Source organism: Pelmatolapia mariae, linkage group LG5, assembly GCF_036321145.2.
Source record: "Pelmatolapia mariae isolate MD_Pm_ZW linkage group LG5, Pm_UMD_F_2, whole genome shotgun sequence".
NCBI lineage: Eukaryota > Metazoa > Chordata > Actinopteri > Cichliformes > Cichlidae > Pelmatolapia > Pelmatolapia mariae.
The window spans coordinates 31,278,614-31,303,485 of record NC_086231.1 but is presented as its reverse complement, the minus strand read 5'-3'; the positions used below and the strand labels follow the sequence as shown (position 1 = coordinate 31,303,485).

The window sequence follows — 24,872 nt, the reverse complement described above, 5'->3', positions numbered from 1 at the left end:
TCCTCATTAGGTTTCAGGCACGCACACATGATTACCACTTGTGATCAAAATGCAGTTCAGTTCCCTTTCTAAACAAGTCTTGTGGGGGTTCTTGGAGGTGTTTGGGAGCCTAGACCTAGACCATGGTTTGAGAGGAAGTAGTTTCCCTGTTGTGCTGACAGGGAAGCACAGAACAGTCTTCACCTGCACGACAGCCCTTTGCTGCTCGTCAGTCAGTCAGTAGAGCTGTCAGCTCCCATTGAGGGGCCACCTCACTCAGTCTCCCCCTCCTCCACCACCTCCTCGCTCTGTTCTGCTCTACAATGGATTCCTCTCCGTCTCTGACTGCCTGTCTATCTGTGTGTCACTGCTGATACAGCTCTGCTGCCTCGCTCCATTCTGCTGTCTGCTATCTTTTTTTATGCTCTGACTTGACTCCCTCTCTCTTTCCTCGCTTATGCCAAACATTCCTCTTTCCCTGCCACCTTATCCCACCTCCCCACCCCCCATCTGCTGCCTGTTTACTTGTCCTCAGTTGACTGTGCTGGTGTGACTGTGAGTCCCCCCCCTGCGGCAGCAGCAGACCTTATTTACACTCTTGCTAAACAAGCCCAAGGGAAAGCATGATCCCCAATGACATGCACTTGCAAGCTCGCAATACATCCTTAACAAGCCACGAAGAAAAAACGAGGGAATTTGAGGGTGGGGGGGGGGGTGATAAAAATCTCTCGTTCTGTCTCCAGGCCATGTCCATTAGTGCAGAGAACATCTGAGAGTGATAGCAGTGATTAAAGAGAGGCAGCAATTAACAGGCCAGGGCTGTGGAGGTGTTTAAGAGTTGCAAGCCTCTATTTTGCCAGCTCTATAAATGAGTAGTTGTTAGGAGTAATTACAGAACCATCAACTGCAGTTCTCACCAACAAGGGCCAGTGTTCAGTCTAAGAATAAGAGGGGATGGAAAAACCTCAAGCCCTTTCAGCCAGTTGCATCTTTGTGTTTCCCTTTCTGTGCTCTGGCTCTGTGCAGGATACTCTTACAAATGTCTTGTTCTCTTTCCTGCAGACATACAGCTCCCTGCAAGAGGTCCTGGTGTCATTTGGACGGAGGGTTTTGTGCTACCCGCTCTACAGACACTTTTCGTTGGTCTCTCTTGCGATTCATGACACGGCTAAAATTCTGCATTCAGGTGAGACACGCTTACCAGACCTACACCGGCAACACGCACACATATGCACAAAAGCCCATAAAGACCATTATTACCTCTGCAGACTGGTAGTGACCCTTTGACATCTGCCACATGATCTGCAGTGTTCTTTGTGGGTTTTGTGGTTTTGAGTTAAAACTAGAAGCTAAATCAACTCTAATTTCTTTCCACTGTGAACACGGGATCTTGGCTAATTAGTGGTAATTGATTCTGCCCACCCCGTGGTTTCTGCAGAGCAGCGCTTTCATATGTAAATGGGTTTTAGCATGTGCAGTCAGAGTCTGCTGCGCGTCCGTAGCCTGTAGGATGCTGCTCTATCGAGAGTGCGTGCTGCTGAAAAGGCAGCCTGATAGCCAGCGTGCTTTGCATGGAGTATTGTTTAGCAGAAGCAGCCTGCCACTGACGGAAAGTGGCCCATGAGAAGACAGCGAGTGTTTGAAAATGATATTCCTCCAGCTATGCGAGAGAGCGAGAGTGGCCGGGCTCCCACCCCCTCAGGGAGCGAAATGTGGATTAGAGGAAAACGGACTGTTGACTTTGATATCTCAAAGCTCCACGTAATCTTTAAATCAAAAGCCCCCGCAGACAGCTGAGAGTCAGCAGTGTAAACATACTCAGGATGTGTGAGGGCTAAGATTATCCAGCTTGTGATGATTTTAACACTAGCAAACGACAGAAAATTAAAGGCCTTTTAAGCCCCAGATTAGCATTTCCTCGCCTCATTAAGTAGGAAGATGAGTTGATCAGGAGAGCCAGGGAAACAGCAGTTAGACTCGCTCTTTCCTTTCTGTCTTTTACCTCAGAGCAGAGATTTCTCTTGTTGAGCCCAAACCTGGAAATTGTTCCACCTCCTTACACCTCAAAGAACATCTTATTCCAACTCCACTCTGTGCATAATAAGAAGCCAAAGCGTCTTTTATTTGTTTAAATTTAGAGGGGGGAGGGATGGGACTTAATTTTTAATATGTAATAATGTTCCCTCCTGGCTCATAACCTTCATTATTTACAAGAATTATGAAGAATAAGTAAAAGGGCTTCTCCGTAATCAACTGTAACACTACAGTAATTCGTTCTGTTGCATGTGTGAGGCTGCCTTTCCTCCCAGCATTACTTTAGACACTAATTTGTCAGGATAAGGCGAATGGAAATGCACGTTCCATTTTCAAGGCACTTCATTTAACTGTCAGTACAAGCAAACATTCATATTAGCAAAACAAACCCATTAATGGCAGCGAGCAGGTTAAGGCCTCAGAGGAAGTGTTATCCAGGGGTAAATATTTGAACAACCCTCTGGCAGTTTGGTGAGCATTCTCAAGGAGCTCCTCCACCTGCTTCCTAAGAGGCTGTAACTAAAGAGCCACCGGGCAGGTAGAGAAGAGCAGAGAGACAGAGTCGGAGTTAGGAAGTGTTGAGGTGGGCACCACTGTCGTGCTGCTGTCGTGATCAAACAAAGGACGGTACAGGAAATGTCAGATGTGTCCTTCGATAAAGGTCCGCCATGTTTCTGTGTTGTTCATTCACAGCAGCACCTTTACAGCCAACGTTTCACTGGAATTTCTTGGGAAAGTTTTACATTTGTGGAAGTCAAGTTTTAGGTCGAGTAAGGCGCTCTGGTCTGAGTAATGAAATTTTACATTCAGGCCGGGGTGATATTTTATCGGATGAGATTCAGGCTACGTCCACACTAATGTGTTTTCGTTTGAAAGCGCATCGTTTTCTCTCCGTTTTGGCCTCCCGTCCACACTGAGACGGCGTTTTCCCCAACGCTCTTGAAAATGCATACATTTCAAAACGGAGCTGTCCCATCGCAGTGTGGACACTCAAAGACGCAGACTTTGTAAAACGATGACGCATTTTAGTCATGTGATGCAGTCATGTGACCAGTTAAACAAAGATAGCGGAGTGCATTATACAGCAGTTGTTTTGATTGCTCTCAATTTTGACAGCCCTAAAAAAGATTAATATCAGTTTGTACATGCTCCAGATAGCTTTTCTTCAAATTCTTTAATCCTCACTCACTTTTCCGCATGGGCAGGACTGGAACGTAAGCGTTTTCGGCCGTTTCAATGTGGACTTCACAACTGAAACCAACTGAAAACGCTAGTGTGGACGCGGAGCGTTTTCAGACGCCGCTTTCAAATCTATCCGGGCTAGTGTGGACGTAGCCACAAGAAGTGGATATGCGCATCAGGGATGAATTGTCCCAGCACATTAGACCTGCCACAGGGTGAAGCCTTTCAAGCATATCATCATTAGTGGTAAAATCTGACAAAGGCAGAATGCTTCCGGCTGCTTTTGCTGCTTTTCCTGTTGCCTCTGCTCTTACTCTGAAAAGTTAAAAGCAAAAAGATAATAGCATTTAAATGTTATTGATATGAGTTAAAGACCCTTTAGTAGATTTCCTATTCCCCAAGTCATTCATGGTGGCAGGGCTGTCAAACAGAGAAAGTATTTACCCCCTTCCTCATCATTATTATTATTATTATTTATTTATTTATCTTGTCACACTTGCATTTTTCATATAATTAAACAAATTTTCATATTTGACAAAGATTCCCTGAGTAAATACAAATGCAGTGTTTAAATGTTGACTTCATTTACAGTCAGGGAAAAAATTATTTGAACCCCTGCTGATTCTGTAACTTTGCCCACTGACAAAGAAATGGTCAGTCTATCATTTTAATGGTTGGTTTATTTGAACATTGAGAGACAGAACAATAATTAAAAAAATCCAGAAAAATGCATTTCAGAAAGTTATAAATTAATTCGCATTTTCATCAATCAGTAGGACTTCTAGCCCCCAGGTCTATCTTATACAGGCAACGAGCTGCCATTGGGAGCCTTCACAACTTGTTATGCGTATAAAAGAATGCTGTCTATTGGAACAATTAATTTCTGCACCATGGCCAAGACCAAAGAGTTTTCCAACGATATGAGGGACAAGATTGTGGACCTACACAAGGCTAGAATGGGCTACAAGACCATCACCAAGCAGCTGGGTGAGAAGGTGACAACAGTTGGTGCGATTAGTCACAAATGGAAGACCCATAAATTAACTGCCAATCTCCCTCGGTCTGCAGCTCCATGCACGATCTCACCTCGTGGAGTTTCAGTGACAATGAGAACGGTGTGGAACCAGCCCAGAACTACTCAGGAGGAACTTGTCAGTGATCTCAAGACAGCTGGGGCTATAGTCACCAAGAAAATGGTTGGTAACACACTACACCTGCAGTGCCCGCAAGGTCCCCCTGCTAAGTACAGGCCTGTTTGAAGTTTGCCACTGAATATCTCAATGATTGAGGGGACTGGGTGAAGGTGTTATGGTCAGATTAGACCAAAATCGAGCTATCTGGCATCAACTGAACTCGCTGTGTTTGGAGGAGGAGGAGGAATGCTGCCTATGACTGCAAGAACACCATCCCCACTGTCAAACATGGAGGTGGAAACCTTATGCTTTAGTCATGTTTTTCTGCCAAGGGGATGGGACAACTGCACCGCATCAAGGGAGGATGGATAGGGCAATGTACCATCAAATCTTGGGTGAGAACCTTGTTCTCTCAGCCAGGGCATTGAGATGGATCGTGGGTGGATATTCCAGCATGACAATCCATGATCTAAAACACATGGTCAAGGCAACAAAAGATTGGCTCAAGAGGAAGCTTATTAAGGTCTTGGAGTGGCCCTAGTCAGTCTCCAGACCTTAATCCAATAGAAAATCTGTGGAGGGAGCTGAAGGTTCAAGTTGCCAAATATCAGCCACGAATCATTAATGAGTTGGAGAGGATCTGCGTAGAGGAATGGGACAAAATCCCTCCTGAGATGTACGCAAAACTTGTTGCCAACTACAAGATACAGCTGACCTCTCTGAATGCCAACAAAGGTTTTGCCATCAAGTACAAAAGCGTGTTTTGAAAGCGATCAAATACTTACTTCTTTCATGAAAATGCGACTTACTTTATAACTTCTTTGAAATGCATTTTTCAGGATTTTTTGTTATTGTTCTGTCTCTCACTGTTCAAATAAACCAACCATTGAAATTGTAAACTGACCATTTCTTTGTCAGTGGGCAAACTTAAAAAACAAAAAAAACCCCATAAGCAAGGGTTAAAATGATTTTTTTCCCCTGACTGTATAAAGGGAAACCACTGTCCAAATCTACCTGGTTCTATTTAGGGAGCAAGTAATTGCCTCCCTTGTTAAGTCATTTTACTTTTTCACAGCACAGTAAAATATCCACCTGCACAAGGGACCACTGGATGACTTTTTAGTGTGAAAATTGCTGAGGAGGAGGGAATACTTTTTGGACTTTTCCAGTGGAAAATACACTGGGAACCATTGTGTTGCAAAGTAAAATGTTTAATGTAATGAGTGTTTGTTCCAAGCCACAGGTCTGAGTCTTTCAACACGGTCTAGTTTTTCAACTTTCGTACTGGCTATGACATCCTCTGTAGCTGCCATACGACACCAGAGTAAGGTGGTTAAGCCAAGGTGCTGCACCAATTTGCCACTGACTTTTGACATTAGTCCTTCTTTATAATGCAAAAAACCAAAACAAAACTGAGACATGGTGCTGAAATTGCACTCATTTTCCTTTAGATCTGAAGCTGCTTTGTTTTTAGTTGAGGACAAAGTGGCAAGGACCATTTTTAGGTTATCATGCAGTGGTTTTACTGGTCTTTGTGACGTTTTACTCAACATGTTTTAAGCAATAAATTAAAAAAAAATGCTGTGGGCTGTCAGTAGTGTCCTTCAAGATATTTGAAAATAAGAATACTTTAAGTTCCTCATTAGAAAAGACTGTGACAAAGATGGCTGAGGTTGTGTTTTTCACATACATCATTAAGTGTTTATGTAAAAAAAACAAAAACTGTTTATAAAAAAAAAAAAAAAAGATTACTTTGTTGCTGCAGTGTCTAGAAAACACAGCAGGCTTTTGTTTTTGGTCCACTTCACACCCACCACCAAACTGCATGCCTGCCCAGTCTGCAGCCATGCAGGAATTACTGCTCTACATTTTGAATGTGTCTCCCTCCCCACTCATTGGATAACCCAATGATACCTAATTGAAATGCCTTGCTCACTTGTGCTAAACCCTTCACCAACAATCAGTATGTTAAACTCAACCTTTGCTCCAGTTTTCTCCAAACAACTTAGAAAGCTTCTCTCTGGAAAAAAAAATCAAATCTTGGAAGCAAGACTTTTTTTTTGCTTCACACAATCCAAGCCTTGATTTTTTTTTTTTTCTTTAAAAAAGAAAAAAATATTTCTTTTATGTTTTTTCCTTAGGCCACAGTTTCCTGTATACAATCCCATGCTTTAAATGAGCACCAAATGTTTGTTCAAGTTTTCCTCGCTGTGAGTACGCTGTTTATTTTGATTGGTCTGGAATGTCTCTGGACAATGCCAACCAGCTCTCTGGAGGTGGAGAGGAGCATTTTCTCTTGCCCTCAGCGGATTGTTGGCCACATCATATGGCTATTTATATGCCTGATTGAAGAATAAGCGCTGCAGCACTTTAACTAGTTATGTGCTTCAGGAGAAAATTCCTTTGTCAGAATAACACACGTATTCAGGTTATCGTCTTGATGCATGCTCAGTCATCCGGGTAATTAAATCCCCAAAATTTGGTTCTGTTCATCTGGACATTTTCAGTGGGAGAAACATTTCGTCACTCATCCGTGCAACTTTTTCAGTCTCAGCTGACTGCAGGTTTCCCCAACCTTATAAACAGTACCTTTGCACAATGACTGAAACCAGCCCACTGAATAAACAATGGGCTGTGAGGTCAGGATCCAGGAGAGAAGGACAACTGCTGCCTAAGCGAAAACCCTTAGTGATTCCGTATGTGTCAGGAGTATCGGAACAGTTGAGACGCATTTTCTCCAAAACACACTGTGCCATAAATGGTCCACCCCAATGATCCCTCGACACAAACAGAGCAATGTAGTTGCTGTTAAGTGCCATGACTTATACATTGGGGAAACCAAACAACCTCTGGACACATCCTGGACAGGGAGGAACGCTGGTTTGAGCGGGGAGTCAAGGAGGCCATTTACGTGAAAAGGGAAAGATCATCTCTGAATCGAGGAGGGGGCCTAAGGGTACGTCTTTCTCTATCAACTCTCTGTGAATGGTACTCATGGTCTTTGATCAGTGGTTGTTGATCAACGGCCATGGCAATTTGCATAATAAGGAAGGAATCAAGGAACTGACCTCACATCCCATTGTTCCTTCAGTGGTGCTAGTTTCAGTCATTATGCAATGGACTGTTTGTAAGGTTGGGGAACCTTACAAACAGTCCCTGAGACTGAAGAAGTCACTTGTACGAGTGACGAAACGTTTCTCCCACTGAAAACGCTACGTCCAGATGAACATATTCATTGTGGTTCTGTGTGTGTGATGCAGTTGGGGTGTTGAAAGCGGAAACGGTCTTTCTAAAACAATTTCAAAACACACTGTGTACTTTCAGTCCTTATTGACATTTTTGACATTCTTTAGTAGATAGTTTGACAGTAGACATACTGTGGCTCCTAAATAATGATCGAGCTGACGTTTTTCATTAAATAAAGCACACGGTATTCTGTTGGCTTAAAATTAACAAATAAACACTTAAAAAGTTTATATTGAATTAAAATAAGACATTTAATGTGTTGTGTTAATAGTTATACAGTTAAGTGTATGAAGGCAAATAAAGAGCTATGAGGTGCTGCTATTCTTAGACATCAACTGCATATTGGGACTTTGCAGCTTACACAGCTCTGGTGGATATTTCTGGTGGCTGTAAACATACATCTTCTGTGCTCTTGCTTTGATAGATGAGAGCACACATTTTTCCAAAGCAGCCTCTTGGGATGAACTCTGCAGTCATAATGACACACAGTCCTTCTCTCCAACACTAAATCAATCACTTAAATCACTCTCCTTGTTGTTGATTGGCTTATTGTTTGTGGGTACCTCAATCCAGTCACCTCCTCTTCTGTCTCCTCCCAAAATAAACCAAGGATATAAAAATCAGTATATTTACGCACGGAGACTATACAGCCACAATATCAAACTTTTTTACAGTGTGTTGCGGTGTCTGACCACATTAAACCATTAAAAATACACAGTTTGTGAAGCCGGCATGTTGCCTCGTAATCATGAACAGTGACCAAGATGGACTTTTATATATGTGGCTAGAGACCGGTCACATCCGTAATACATCAAAGGTGGAAAAGAAGAAAGCTAGGAGCTATTCACATGCTGTGGAGACGTGTTTTAATTTGTGTCTTCACCTTTAGACGGAAAACATGGAAGCTCATGCCTTTTGTTATATCATCTGATTAGGGGTCCCCTTCACAAAAGCAAAAATGTGAAGGAAAGAGCCAACACGACCGGCATCTGGGTAAAACATCATGCTGTTCCTCACCTCGAGCTTCATCTCCTAAACTGAAGTCAGAGCTCTAACTGTACAAAAACATACATAAACATTGTTATTTATTAATGGTATTGTGACAGTTATTGTCAGCAGATTGGACATGCTACCCTCCATCTCCGGACAGTTGACAATGGCCAAATAACAATAACAGCTAACATTATGCCAGCTGATGAGATTCTTTTTTCCCCCTCAAATAATGAGAACATATGAGAGCTTATTAGCACTAAGCATCAGAGTCCAACAATATTAGGTCCACTTTTAAGACAGTTCTGCTTACAGCGGCTAACACGGGCAAAAACAACAGTTTATTCATTCTCACCAACTCACCTTTCATCAGACAGAAGCGAGCTTCACTGATTTATCGATGCATATTGGACTCCTTTTACAGAGTAAATAGACGTGGACACCAGCTGAGATAAACAGCGCACTGGCAGCCTACACTCATTACAGATGAACGGCGTTTAGAGTTGTTTGTGCAATAACGACCACCATAGCTGGGATTACGGACTTGCATCTGCAATCTACTGGCATCACTGCAACTTTAATGTTGTTGCCGCTTAGTGTTAATGAAAGCACCACAAGTCATTAGTGCAAATAAATTATTTTTGTGCCTAATTTTAAAATCTAATTAAGCATAAGCTTTAGTGTCATATCTGTTTTTCAGTGACATTTCTACAGTTTTGCAAAGACAGATTTTTATGAAAGAAATTAGGAGAGAAAAATAAGAAACAAACAGGATTAGAAGGAAATGAACGACCACATCTGCTGTGTGCATGAAGAGCTGCATAGACGCAACTCTAGTGTCTCCCCCTGCAACCCCGCCTCCCCCCAGGCCCTCGGGCCTGTTCTAGTTTTCAGTATGAGAAATGTCACTTTTGGAAGTTATAGCATTTCTAAGGTTAGAAATGTAAATCAAACCAAATGTACTGCCAACTGCCAAAGAAAGACTTTGAGAAAGTGATCCTCCTCCTTTAGGACGAGGCGGGATTTCTTGGAAAGAAATAGTTTTTGAGCGCTGTGGAGGAAAAAAGGGGGGAAAAAAATCAACGAGATGCAGATTTCTAAAAAAATCAGCTTTTATTTGCTACGTCTAATTAATTGATGTAACATCAAATCAGAAGCAAAATGGATACAGATAAGGATGCAGCGCAGTAGCAGAGCAGGCAGACTTAAGATTTATGTCAAGTGGAAAATCATCAGAAACATTCAGAGCTATTTTTGATAAATCAAGACAAAACAGTGTTTGACAGAGTTTGAGCAGAAACACTATTAATTTGACAGACTCCAGAAATAGAGTTGTCATCTTTGTCTCAGATGAACCACTTCTCTTTTTCCTAAAAAACAAAAAACCCATATGGATGAAATTACTCTGCTGTTCGCTGGGATTTCCCTCTGATCCTGTATCTTGGCTTTTATGTATGGAACAATAACTGCAAGCCTTTAGACACATGCTGCATCTGCCAGCAGCTGGAGTGCATTGTCATCCTTAATAGTGAGCACGAATAACACTGTTTTTCCATTTGCCTTCCCCCGCTGTGTTGCCGTGCCCAGGGAAAGCCTGCGTCCTCAAATGCCTGCTGGATATTCACAAAGTCTTCAGAGAGAACGAGCCGGCATACATATTGAACGATCTGTACATCACAGACTACTGCATCTGGATCCAGAGAGTCAAGTAAGTCCGTCAGCACACACAAATCCATTCACACACACACATGCAGGCACCTCAGAGGCCTCAATCTAGATAGAATTACCTTTAGAGCCATGCACTGTGCCATTCAGACTCCCTCCTCCCGCAATGTTTCAGTGTCATTTTGTCACAGCAGGACCAATTGCACGGCCAAGCCTGCGAAAGATGCAGTTTATGTGGTCAAAGTACCATCAGTGGGTGTTAAAAGAGCCAGCTGCACTCAGCGGATTCACTCTGTACGAAACTTTTAGGAGCTCATGCGCGTCTGCGTGGGCTTCTCCAATCTTTGGCGGATGCGACTTTTTCCTAGAACTGCATGCCCAAAGATGCCAGATCTGCACTTTCTTCCCAAATGGCACAGGTCTGACGGCTCTCTCCTCCTCCTCCCCTCCCCCCTCCTAGTTCATATTTAACAATTAGTCACATTTTAAATGCGAGCCTGCGAGCACATTACTGAGTAATGAGCTCAGTTTTACTCCTGGCCAAGGTTCAGCGAAGTGGTGTGCTCGTCTGGAAAAAGCCCAGTTGAAAAATGCGCGCCTGGTGTTGTAGGCTCAGCGCCCAGATGCAGACACGATAAAAGGTCTGCAGGGATTTAGCGGTCTCTACCTCCCTTCCTCACATTCTCATTTCTACATTTTTCCAGCACAAGTCTTGAATGCTGCTCTTTAAAAGAAATAGAAAATGCTGCGGATGCTGCGTTCGTAAAGGGTGGGAGGAATAAGGAGTCGGGTTAGGGCTGTTTGAGACACAGAGCAGAGAGAAGACGCGCACTCGATCTTAGTCTGTAAGCGCACGGAGCTTCTGAAGCTCTTGTCAACTCACAGAGAAAGTCGATCAGTCTCTTCCGAGGCACACCGGAGCACTGCTCCCCCTTCACTGCTCCTCCTCCCTTTCCTCGCTGATCTACTTTGGAACTAAATGTCAGCTTGACCAAACGTGCTGGCTGCCACTACACCCTTCATCGATCATTAAACGGATTGGCCCCGTGATCTCTTGAATCATTACATTTCTCTTGTCTAAATAAGTGTACAGTATTTTTTTATTTTTTTTATTTTACAACCTCCCGTAGGCTGTCATGATGTGAAAAAGACAGTAGAACCACTTCTATCACCGCCTGCCACTTGAGAGAGCAACCAAGCGTGAACAGATTTTTGTTGTTGTTGTTCTTTATGTATGAGCACGCTGGCTCACACTCAATAGAAACCTCATAAAGTCTTCTCTCGCGGTTTATGAAACTATGTTCCCATGTTTGCAGTGTAATATTAAAAGGAGCCTGCAGTCAGAATGCAAAGCAGCAGCGCAGGAGAGCGAGGCGGCAGCGGTGATTTCCACAGACCAACCTCCTCTATCATACATGCGGTTTGTTGTGGCGGCCCCCTTTGTATCATCTGACAGGTTTGATGACAGATCGTGTAGGCATTGTTTTCCCACAGTGCGAGATATTCCCCCGCGCAGGATTTGTCATCCTTCGCTAAGTGAGTCGTCTCTGGGAGCCCAGGCGGTTAGATGAGATGTAATCTATATACCCCCCACCCCCCGGTGCAATCCCCGTATCCTGTCACTCCCTCTCCGCTGCTGCTGCCGAGGCATATGCGATCAGCTATACATGATGGACACGGCGATTAATGGATGTTTGCTGGCTGGAGGGGGGGTGGTTGATTTATTTAATCTCCTCACTGTGTCCCACATGCGTTTCTACTCCTAAAGTTCATCTGACTGCTGAGACATCGGTCTCAGATTTACAACCTCGTAAAGACTTCATCATGATTTAAGCCACGGGGCAGGCGCTCTCCTCTACGCTCTCAGACACTCGGAGCAGAACCCCTTTGCGCTGAGATCAAGCGTGCAACCTCAAAGCAAATTGCGCTTCCCGTTGTTTCAATAATGAGGAACTTTTTTTGTTTTGTTTTGGGTTTTATTTTTTTCCCCTCACTGGAGCGGTCACCATTTCACACAAACACACACAAACATCCTTTTGTTGGGTATGGTTTTTAATCCGCCCTCACACATCCGTCCAATCCTAATTATCTCTGAATTGTTAGCAGACAGTATTATTTCAAATGGAGCAGCAGCCTCTCCAGTCCATTAGTTTCACTGTATGCTTTTGAAGGTCTTCAGCTGCCAAAACCCCCGCAGAGTTGCTGGACTGCACAGGAAAAAAAAGAGGGGGGAAAGCGAGTCGCCTCACTTTCTTTCTCTTTGTTTTGCCTGCCTTTATCAAAAAGCTTGGAGACAGGCCAACACAGATCCACGGCAGCCAGCGCACACGAAGCTTTATAAGCCTGTTGTTGTGTTACAGTACCTCAGAGAATCAGGGCCGCAGCTTCCTTTTACCACACAGGTTTCTCTCGCAGCCACCCACCCACCCTTATTAATTGGGTCAATTATAGTCTAGCAGGACAAAAAAAAGAAAAATGCGGAGAATACAGAATACAAGCGCTTCAGGGTTAGTCTGAGGAGAGGATGAAGTGATTAGCAAGAAAATTTAGTCTGCTTTTTCTTTTGTGGAGCAAATGTGTGAATTGCCTCTGAGATGTGTGAAATGGACATTGACACATTGCTGCAAAAACTGGAAAATTGACAAGAAGCGCTTAAGGATGGGCCGAGCCTCGCACCGCACCAGCTGAATGGATAGACTCAAATAATTGTGAATGGTAGGTGTGAAGTGAGCAGTCCTCAGAGACACAATGGGTGTTGTTTTCAACTGTAGAAAAGAGTGCATCACAGAAAAGCATGAAAAGCAACAACGGGCAACTGTCGAAAAATGAAGTTGTAGGCATTCTCTTTCCTGAGACCAGTCTTTTATTTTTGGACAGCGGAGCAGCCCCTCGCTGGCTCTATGCGCTCGCAATGCCTCCCCCGCCCTGCCTCCCTCACCTTGTTCAACCTCAGCGTTGTGTCCTCGGCGGCGGCCGTCGGGGAGATTTGTCAGCAGCTCTGACAAAAGCTCCCCCGCGGGTGGGGTGGGGGAGTTTCTGGAGCTCTAACAACTGCAAGTGTCTCAGGGCAAGGAGGTCAAGCGTGGGGTCAGTGTGTCAGCTGAGGCGTGTGGGTCAAATACCTTGAAAGTGCCCTTGTGCTCAGTGTCAACACTTTCTCCCCACGCAGCCTAGGACGACTGGTGGTTTTTACCTCAGCGTAACTCTGTGTTATTGTAACACAAAAGTCAAATACTACCCAGGTGTCCCCTTCAGCCTTTGGCACTTACAAATGTTTTTGTTTCACTTGTGCTCAAAGCTTTTCTGTTCACATTAAAACAGCTCACGTGTCAATCTCCCAGCTGATCTGACACCCAAATGTTTGTTGGGAAGGGACTTCCAGCAGACAGCACCACGCAACTGTCAAACAGCTGTCCTGGAAGCTTTGAAACAGATAATGGAGCTGCTCTATCTGCCGTTAGCCGCATCACTGAACGAGATCCTTAGAGGCCCCACCGGGCAGAACAAAGACACCAATGTCTCCCAGTTAACAGGGATAAGTAGTACAGATTTCCTCTCACCAGGAGTCCACTCCAGATTTTTGTCTTGAATACACAGCTCATCTTAAACACAGAGTACTGTGCTTGCATAATTTCCTAAACCCTCGTGTGGAGTGTTCACTCCAGTTAATTCAATTGATTATTGTATTATTTTTTTCTCTGCAGCCTAACAACCCTATACATTTAGACAGGCGTATTAGAAAAGGGTGTCTAACACTGAATTGCGTCACATTGTGAGATACTAGAAAGAGATGTTAGCAGTGGGATATGAAGCAGACAGGCTGGAGAAGTAGAGGACTTGAACGTTTTTTGTGATTACATAAGTCAGATGGTAAGTGAGGAGACAGTAAAAGCAGAGAAAAAGTAAAGAGCATTTGTAGTAAAGATCCCATAATCCCAAAAGTAGAGAGTAAATCCAACTGGAACATTCTGACAAAAAGTTTCAAAGTCAATCCTGAGGACTTTAACTTCTTTGAGCTCAGACCAAACTAAAGCCTGCAATACTTGGAGCTTTTTTTAAAATCCTCCTTTTAAACCTAAGTGATGATGTAGGAATTTCAATAGAAACTTGTCACTTGAGACGCTTCTTTTTATCTGCCGCCAAATCCACAAAGGACTAAGAAAGAGTAAGAGAATGCTTTTTCTAAATCTGCATCTTGTGATAGATTAATTTTTGAGATTTGGGAACATGACAACCCAGTGAGAATCCTTATGGATTCTAACTGGTTTTGCTTTAAGAGTCACCACCATCTCTAAGCAGTAGATCACAGACAAATTAATTACATCCTGTGTGGTCAAATGTTTGTGCATGTTGATGCTATTTAACCTTTTCTTCGTGATCAGTTTTGGTATCATTACTCAAAAAAAGTAATATTTAACACCATTTAACATGAGGCCGACACACCAACACAAATCCCTACCCAAGTGAGGACACACATGATCTTTCCTTTAGTATTTAGATATGAACACAAAGCCAACAGTACAAGCAAAGATGCAAACCAGCACAAAGACTATTTAAAGTGATCGTCATGGCGATTTCGACTTTAGAAACACGAACAGACAGAAATGGAGGCTGCAGCCTGACTGTTAGTTTGCTACCTGTTGAAGTTCAGGCTCTGGCTGCTGGGTTTGGTCAGCATTCAGTCAGCTTTGATGTCACTCTTGCGTCTTGGCTAGCTTAGCGTTAGCATGCTGTCCATCCAGGTGCTTGCAAAGAGCTGAAGTTCCTTTAGTAGTGTATTGTTTCTGCATCCTGTTCCTGGATGCAGTTTCTACTTTACCATTGTGCTGTCATCTTCTTGTGGAATAAAAATAGATGTAATGTCCATATCAGATGAATCCAGCTGATAGTAGTACAAGTGGAGCCAATAAGCTGGATTGATAGGTTAGCAGACCAACAACTCCAAGGAATTCAATTACTGGGAACTGGTTCTCGATTGCCATCCCTAATGACAACCCCCAAAACCTTCACAAAATAGTTTCATCATTGGCTGATCTCCCTTTCAAAGTGGAGTCTTTGTGCAGTACTACACCACTCCCAACGATCCTGCGGTTTTGCATTTTGTTTTTTAGTTTTTTTTAAACCCCTTCCTGTGCTCCTGACCAAGTGGTCAGAACAGGAAATAATTTTCCAGCTGGATTTAGAACAGGATAGAATCTTTCCCACCTATCACTAATGTGTCAAACCAATGATTTTCCAATATGAATTTCAGTTTTTGGAACATGATGTAAATGGATTATTTGCACAGAATCTTCATTGATGTTGGAAAAGAAACTACAAGCATGCTTCTGATCACACTCGTGACCTGAGGGATGTGATGCACCACCTTTGGGCTCGGATACTGCGGGCTCTTCCACTAATCGACTGATGTTTGGTCTCAGACTATGACATGGAGACCAACCCTCGCAACCACGGTCAGTTAGAGGAAAAATGCGTATACCCTGACCAGTTGTTGAGTGGTTGCTGACTCACACTTGGTGAAATCGCCTCCTTGGGCTACAACATCTGTGACACCAACCATCAATACTTTCACATTCCTTGCAAGCATTCCTATAGAGATTGACAGACCACGTGACTTTCGCGCATTGCATGCCGGGAACCCGTGGCAAAACAATCAAAGTACCGCATCAAATGCAAGCATTTGCAGCACCGCAAAACGTTCATTCGCCGGTTTCAATACCTTCTTGCTTTTTCTTTGCCCCCAAAAAGAGGAATGTACAAAACGAAGGAGAACAATGCCGGACCGTACAAAGACAGACTCGACGAAAAGGCAAAGAAAAGGTACGAGGAAAAAATCAAAGGAGTGAAAGGGTCAGACCCTTAGGAGCACACAGAGTGGACAAAAGACATCAGCGTGCTGCCCAACTTTCACCACGCTCATATTTATAATTATACGGTTCTTGGAGTGAGTGCATACACTCATGAAGTTTTTAGTAACTTCAGGTCACTGCAGCAAGCCCAGGTACAGTTTACCGACGGATGGGTACAGGACCTTGAAATGCACCGTGTAGAACGAAAGACCATCGTACGAACAAAGGTAAGTTTACCAGTCTCACAAATCGTCGTCATAAATACACATTCGTTAACCGTTTATTAATAGTAACTTTGAGCTCAACGGTAATTAATTAGTAGTGGAAATAATTTCTAGTACGCATTACAGAAATGTAGCAGTGACAATAATATTGTATGCTGTAACCGTACTGGGCAATTAGTGATACAAAAAACTGTTTTATCCTGTGAATAAAAGTATATGTTTTTGTCAATGTACCGTGGTAATAACAGAAGCGAAACGCAATATTGTGTCAGGACAATTCACTATTTATTCAAAGCTGAATATTTACTGTCCAGGCCATCCGTCGCCTCTTCGTGACTTCGGAGACATGGCTTGGACAATTTCTCTTCCACGCCGGAATCTGATAAAAACCATTCGCTTTACCCGTCGGCTTCACGCGGCTGTCGTTCGCCCGGCTTGTGCAGTTAATAATACAACAGCTTCTTGGCATTTTTTGTTTCTTTTTATCGCTGTGTAACTGATTTCAATTGAAAGCCTGCTTGCGCTAGTACCTCTTGCCACGGATACCCACAATCCTTTGCGGTTTTACCCCTCAATGACGTCACATTTTCAATCTCTATTGTCCTCCTTGTGATTGCTTCAGTTGTTAACAGATTGCTACAGTTGGCTGTAATTTGCATGGAAGATGCCAGCATGACTCTTGATGAGTAACACCTGAAAGACACAAACCAGAAACGGAGACCACGAGTCAAAGTTCTGTCTTACCACTGACACCAACATGTTTCAGAAGGTGCAACTTTTACTTTGAAGGCAAACAGTCTTTTTTCCTGGTTTTTGCAGAAAAGTTGGTGACTTTCCTACCAACTATGGGCAACTGTGGCAATCACAAGGGGGTTTTCAGGGCAGCAACTTATACCTGTTTGCAAGCAATTTGACATAGCAATAACAAGCAACCTCCTGCAACCACTCGCCAACCAGTCATGAAATGCAGTGGAATAGTTACCAAGCAGTTGCAACCGGTGTCTAGGGTTGAAATTTTCTGTTCCCAGTTGATAGAATTCGGTGGAACCTTTTTATGATGTCAGCATCTGTTGCTCTGCTCTTCTCACATCCTTGCAGTAAATATGTTGTCTTCATAAGCATTTTAAGCCATTATATGACCAAAAAACAAAGAAAGAAAGAAAAAGTTCCTCCACACCTGTCTGCTCAATTGTGTGAGCCATCTACCAGTGTTTCAAGGGTCCTCAGGCAGCTGTAATTGGGGTCTCAAACACTGGTTCCCCGGATAAATACATCTGTGTTTCTCATTTCTGGAACGGGAGAGGCTACAGCGCCTCGGACCATTTCAGCATTCAGTCACACTGACGGATCGCATCTCCCAGCGTCGGCTTTTATCCCCCCCTTCAGCCGGTGAATGATGCGTTTGTGAGTTACTCTGAGGAAATCTGGTGCTTATATTACACAGATTTCTGCGTCTGAGGACAAGCTTTATCTGAGATGTTTTCAAGAGCACAGACACGCTGAATGAGCTGCTCTTTCACTGAACACAAGCCTGATGAAAGAAATGTCAGATTGTAATTTAGCTCGGCTCTTTCACAGACAACGCACAGACACACACACACTCTCTCTCTTCACGTTCTCATCTAAAGACTTTGGCAGATGGAGGCGTCTTTGTCTCGCCAGAAGTTTTCCAACCTTGAAAAAAGGCGCCCCTCCTCAGTTTAATGAAGGCAAGCCACAACAGCAGTATAGTAATGACTGGATTGTGTACAACATTATCCCTCCCCCCTCCTGGACAGGGCCTTTGTGTTCACCGCAGGCCGAGCTTCTCCCACCACAGAGCAAGGGAGGGGAGAGAAAACAAGCGCGCCTCTCCAACGCTAACTCAATAATGACTTCCCACGGGGGAAAGAGAATACAGGGCAGTCTTTGAAGTGGCTGTGCTGCAGGAGGTTTCTCTGCCCCAGTCTCACTACAGGAAGCGCTCACGTGGGTTTTGCAGAACCTGGGACCCTGAACAGGCTCCATCATCATCATCATCGTTAGTAGTTGAGGTTACATTAAGCTATTTGTGATTGTTTAAAACAAAAACAGTGACTTTTAAACTCGGCTTTCCAAAGAATGCAGTGGTTGTCTGTGTTCACACATAAGTGACAGCTTCAGACAGCGTATACTTAGAGTGAGCAGTGCCCACAACAAACAAACTGTTTCTGGTGCTCGTCTTGATTTTTTTTAATTTTCTAAATGCTTGCATGTATTTAGAAACTCTTCTCTTGTGGTGTGTTTATGTGCTACTGCCCAAATTGGAAAATCATCTTCAACTGCATTAACCAGACTTCAGTCAGACGCTTCACATTTGAAGTAATTTATTAGTTACAGCAGAAGAATACAGTTAAAGTTTGGCATGTTGGCTCCTAGCTCATCACTTTCCACGTGTCTGTAGTCTGTAGATGGCAGCTTTAGTGAGTTAGACCCAATCAGCCTTGAAAGTTTGTTAAAATGGGTACTGAAGCATTTAATATGTTACAGGTGACATTTGTTTAGTAGGATCACTTCCTAGCTGGGATTTCCTTTTCATGCAGCTTTCTTGACAGTGAAGATCATCACGCAGCTGTCTTGCACTCGAGTTGCAATATCCACATCCACAAGTGTTTTAGGTCTGAGTGACGGATTTCATCATCATCGGAGGGTGAATGTGAGGCTGTGTGTGGATGTCTGTAAACTCCAACTACACATGCTAACTCCAAGACAACAGGTGGTCATCCATGGTTTCCTTAAGCGATTTTTTTAAATTGCACCTGGATCTTGAAATTCCGGGGACTTTTGTTAATGAACTAAAAAGACCCTTCTGATAGTTTGCCTGCGGTTCCTCGGCTGTGAAGATGAGGCGAGTTGAGACTTCACAAAAATGAAACGATGGCATTACATCTGCTGTCTTGTCTCTCTGCTCTCTGTGGCAGAGCTGTGGGTCCGTGTGTCTGTCTGGTGGGTGGAGCTGAGACGCATCTGGCAATGTGGTGCCTTCCCACAGAGATGTGGGGTGGTGTGGCTGTGTTTATTTGTGATTTGTGGATGCAGTGAAACCATCTGAAATGACACTTATTGCCAACGCCACTTCTATTGTTAAGCAGCCAAGTTCTGTTTATGAGAAGAATCTCTCAGCATACGTTGGCAAACTGAATTTTTGCCAGGCATTGCAGAGATGACCGAGAGACGGGCTGGAATGTGACATGTAGGCTTTTCAACCAGACTGACATGTCACCTGGCGAAAGCCCCACTCGAATGTTCCTGAACTTTGACATTTGCCAACATGCTGGCACCAGCTGGGCATAATCGCTAGGCTCAAAGTTGGAGCCACTGACATCAATGGCTGTGGGATGGGCTATTGCAAGAAATCCACCAATCTCAGATTCTGTCCACCATGATTTTCGTTCCATGGAAATTAGAACAACTTCTGTTTTCAAACAATCAGTTTAAACATTACCCAAGTGTGGACTGGGAAGGTGCAGCTGAGAACAAGGGTTCTGACTGGATCACTTATCCCACCAATCTGCAGTTGATTCTCTTCTGGCTGTCGTGGTGCCGAGAACGGGTGTCCTCATGCTACAGCACAACTATGAGATCTGTTAACATAGTTCCTCCTGAGGTCCTAAATGAATGCAAAGCCCCTACATGCTGCTTCCATAAACACTTTACTCACCAGAATAGGGAGCTCATTAGGAGTGCACGGTAATGAGGAGCCATCCTGGTGCTCAGCAGTGGGTTAATTGGGCCAGAGAGGGCAACAGGAGCCGTGTGTGAGAAAAAGAGTAGCCCCTCTAAACATACACACACATGGTTTCTCCCACCCTGAATGGACACAGTCTGAATCGCAGTGACCCGCAGAGGTCAGCTCGTAATCACCATGGCAATGAGAGGAGGGACAGGGGATGGGGGCACACACGCCTTAACTGCACCGGGGAGTCCAATGGCAACCACTTAAGTTTTTGGCAGCATGGCATGCTTTCCCAGCGTGAATAATGTGCAGGCTGGGGCCTCCACACAATCTTATGCCTTTACACAAACGGGGCCTTGTAGGAGGACATTCATCAGCAATAAAAACGCGTCTTTCTTCAAGCAGTCGCAACTATAAAACTAAAGCGGCGGGATGGGAACTCTGTTTAATGTACTGCTTTATGAGGGCATTCTCTTCATCTTAATCTTTGGAGACATTTAGCTGTTTGGGCCTCAGCCTGCGCGCTCTCTCTATCCACGCTTTTATTGACTGTATTGCAGTGTGACTGGGAGCACAACTCCACCGTCTTTAGCCTCTTAGGGCTGATTTGCTTCTGCACAATGCACAAAGCGCTCGTGTTTATTCTGGTTTGTTCCAGCTGCAGCATTATTATTGGATGTTTGTTTTTTTGTTTTTTTCCTTTTCCTCTCCAGCATCGAAACACTCAGGATATATTGACCTCATCTCGACTAATCGTGCCATACGCAGCGGTTGACTTAGCCATTTCATATTTATAGGTGGAAGTGTGTGCATGTGATTTTTGCATGCACGGACTGAGGTAGAAAAGGAGGAATAGGAGGGGTCTGCCTCCCTCTGTAATCCCTCTCGGTCTCTTATCACCTCTTGCAGAGAGCGCAGCAGTTGGGGAAGGGAGGAGAAGATCCCAAGGCTCGTGTATCAGCAGCGCTCATCTTCCTACATTATTAAACATCCATATTTCCATATTTCATTGAGCCCCCGTCGCCTCTGCAAATCGCGGTCTACTTAGCATTCATATGAGAATGGGCTTTGGTTAATGGGTATTAGATTTGTAGATGGTTATCCTGTGGCTATGTCTTTAGTACGCAGAGCCAGTCGATCAGTCAGTTGTCATGCCGCTCTCTCTCCCAGGTACCACTGATGAAGTGGTAGTTGGATATCTCTCTTTTTTTTTTTTTTTCCCTTCCCTGTGTGTAAGTGTCGTATTGAGTTGAAACTTTCTGCCTTCCTAATTACTTTTTTTCCTCTGTTTCATCTTCACAGGTCCAAGAAGGTGGCAGACTTGGCAGCAACGTTGGAAAAAGCAACCCTGCAAAAAACCGACTTGGAGCTGGAAATCGGCGAGTTAGAGGACGCAGCGAGGATCGTGGCGGTCGAAGAGGAGCAGCAAGCTTCCAAGAGGGCTCCTGTATCCAGCGACGACAGCAGCAGCTCTTCTGACAGCAGCAGCACTTCCAGTGACAGCAGCAGCGAGTCGTCTAGTGAGAGCGAGGAATCTGAGGCTGAAGAAGACTGCACCGAATCCAAGGAGGGAGGAGGAGGAGGAGAGATGTGCAAGGACAACCCTCCAGAACCCCAACCCTCCTCCTCCGTTTCTCCCACCCCCCAGGCACCCATGAGCTTTTCAGCAGAAAAAAGGAGAGAGGATGCCCTTCCCTCAGCCTCAGAAGGCTCCAGACAGCTGATTCAGGTGCTGGGGGAACGGGTGGCGGAGGAGCTGAGAATCTCTCCAGACTCCAGCCACAAAGGAGCGAGACAGCCGAGCAGCGCTGCGACAGAGACTGAAGGCACGTCTGGGAGGAGCAGCGGCGGGACTTTGTTAGAGCCGAGTCCTCGTAGAAACCCTCTGCTTATTGTCCAAACACAGGAAGATCCCGATGATCTTGAAGGGGACTCTATCAGCTGATGGAAAGGAATTTGAAAGTTCCAGGATTTCATTTTAAACTCCTTGTCAGATGATTTCAGGAAGTGTTTTTGTTTTTAAGGATTTCTTTTCTATATTTGGAATTACTGCGTGTTGTTTTTGTCGTGTAATTTTAGGGTCTTAACCCTCTTAAAGGAATATTTTTGTACAGTATTTGTTTTTTGTTAATGATAAAACTGCAAAATCTCAGTTCTTCTTTAACGCTGCAAACGTGCAAAATAATCTTGTTTTATTAGGATAGTTGCAGGCAGCCGAACCTACTTTTTTTTGTTTGTTTTTTTTGTTTTTGGCCTGTTATCTGTCTACTATCCAAGCGGCATACTTGCTATACAAATACATTCGTGCTCTCTGAACATAGTGTGTGATTTTATATGAATAATTTCTGCTTCTTTTTAATTATTCATGTAATTTAACAGCGTCTGCGAGCTCAATTCGGTGCGCTGACATCTGCTAACAGTGGTCTCTATTAACCATGTGTATTTACATATTTACACAGTCAATCTGCATATTCCTGTCGGGCTTGAATAAACAAAACACTGCAGGAAACTGGCAAACTTTGTGTGTGTGTGTGTGCGTGTGTGTCAGTCAGCCAGAGCTGCTTTTTGAGATCTTTTCTTTTCCTAACAAATAGCAGGAAAAGCGCTAACCTCTTCCTAAACCCTCGGCATTGATTGAAGTGGAAAAGACTCTGCCTGCACTAAACAGGGCAGCAGAGCACGCCGGAGTGATTGATTCATCTGGCGTGAACGGAAGAGTGCCGTCGACACAGCTCAATATCATCGGCCGCGTCTAACAGGCGAGACAAAACAAACAGGGAAGCACATGTCATGCAGATAGATGAGGGCTGCGAGCGGGGCTGCGGCACAGGAGCTGTTTGTTTGAGAGATAACAGCACCCTGGTGCCAGAGGGAGCTGCAAGATAGAGGGGCAGAGGGCCAGCGGAGACTAACTGACGCTCCGGACTCTCAGCCCTGAAGATGTCCGCATGATTCCTTGATTCCTTGACTTGATTCCTTTAATTGAGGAAGAAGAAATGCAGGAATGACCCACGTTAGCAGAATTCATCAGGCTTTGTGATCCTTTCGGATTATAACTGAGCAGAAAGAGTGACTGATGTGGCACAGCTGCAGCGTTGCCCGGGGCGATTTCATGAGGAATCTCATCCAGTGTGATTGGAGGCAACTCTAGAGCCACCGGTGATGGTGGCTCCTTAGGTTGGAGCTGTCTGTAGTATTATGTTACAGAGATGGATGCTGTTGTTAAGCACCTCCCAAGACCGCATCGCCTCCCTCGCAACCACCCCCTTGGGGACGAGCGCCATCATCACTGCGACTGAGATGAGTTACGGTGTGAAATTGGGCCCATTTTAAACACCCCATATCATTCTGGGGACATGAGTCCTGGGACCGCATGGCCCCTGCAGGCGGTGGTTTCCCTCTCCCCACTGGCTTTTTCATATTGATTAAGTGACACGGGGCTCTGTTGCCATTTTTCATCTTAAAGTGGCCTCCGTATTCCTCCATTAGTGCCGCCGTTCTGGAGCCTGACTGAGAGGTCTGCGGCTGAGCTCGCAACTTCAGTTGGTTCTTTTTGCAATTAATATTCTCGGCCGACAGACATTTTTCAAGAGGCTAGGCCACGGTTAAGTGAACGGAGCTGATTAATTAAACAAGGCAATAATTAATGTGACACGTGTGCTTTATTTTGACTTGAATTTGATAAATCAGCCACTTACCAGTGTAGTAAGTGTGCCCCTTTGACTTGCAGGGCTCTAAAAAAAACTGCAAGACTAATTAGGGTGGTCTGTGTAGAGCCAATTAGTAACATCAGATGACTAATAGTGAAGGTAACTCTATTAAAGCTAGTAGTATAAGTTTAAGTAAGAGGATCTTGCACAAGCACCATTTCTCATGCCCTTATCACTCGACTTATCTTATTAAGTAAAAAAAAAAAAAAAAAAAAAAAAATCATCTGTTCACGATCCAGACCTGCTAGGCTTTAAATTATTATCCCAACATGAACATGAGCAGTAAATGGGAGTGGGAGCTGATTCTAACACACAGATGTAGTGTTTTGACAAAATCTTGAAGGAAGAGGTTGCTATTTCTGTTTATTCACTGTTTCTGAGCTTTAGAGGGTCACACTGACTCATCTGTCCAGTCTCAAATGTCCAGTGCTTCCCATCCAGTGATTGCATTCATTGAGCCATCAATGAAAAGATTGAATGTCTTACTCGAGTACACCCTTCCTGTGCACTCATTGGGAATGACTCCGTCTTTCACGTAGTCTAAGATGGATGGCAGATAACATCACGTTCCAGATACCTCAGGTGTCGGAACTTGGGAATAACAACACTCTGGTGTTAAATCCATCATCTTCTGGAGCCGGCTGCCTGGATTCACTTAGCTGGAGGTGTCAGGGGCGAGGCCTAAACTAGGAGGTATTTTCTGATTGTAAAACTCATGTAGCAGGGGCAAATATCAGTGTCTTCTTGCTGCAGCCTTCAGCAGGGGCAGGTACAGATGGAGCTTCCAAAAACCTCCATCTGATCTCCTGTTCCCAAGCTCATGGACTTTTCTTCCCAGTAATCAAGTGCCTGTCTTAACTTTAACTTAAAGACATGCCTGCCTCTTTGACCCACTCATCAGCTTAGTAGTTGTTCTCCCTGCTTCTAGTCTTTATGCTTAACCATCTCCTGGCTGTAGCGTTATATTTAGTGGGCAGATACTATGTTGGACTGATCTTTCCAAGAGCAAGACAGGAAACTGAAAGTTCTTCTCCAAAAATACCCCTTAAGGACGAAGTCGCAAAGGTAGGTTTGGAGCTTAACTCCGATATATATGTGGAACTTAAATGCAGCATCATGTACCTTAGTTCCTGCTCACATTGACATCATGCCCTGACATTTCATGA

General features: G+C 44.2%; 1 protein-coding gene across 4 annotated transcripts in view; it reads left to right on the top strand.

The window, feature by feature from the left end:
• shq1 (SHQ1, H/ACA ribonucleoprotein assembly factor) overlaps positions 1-22,504 on the top strand; it is a 46,533-nt gene extending 24,029 nt beyond the window's left edge. For all 4 annotated transcript variants that reach the window (XM_063474767.1, XM_063474769.1, XM_063474766.1 and 1 more), the window contains 3 exons: positions 1,042-1,165; positions 10,152-10,272; positions 21,299-22,504. In XM_063474767.1, coding sequence (XP_063330837.1) covers positions 1,042-1,165; positions 10,152-10,272; positions 21,299-21,941 — 888 coding nt within the window. In that variant the 3' untranslated portion in view covers positions 21,942-22,504. The remainder of the gene's footprint in view (positions 1-1,041; positions 1,166-10,151; positions 10,273-21,298) is intronic.
• The last annotated feature ends 2,368 nt before the right edge of the window (positions 22,505-24,872 follow it).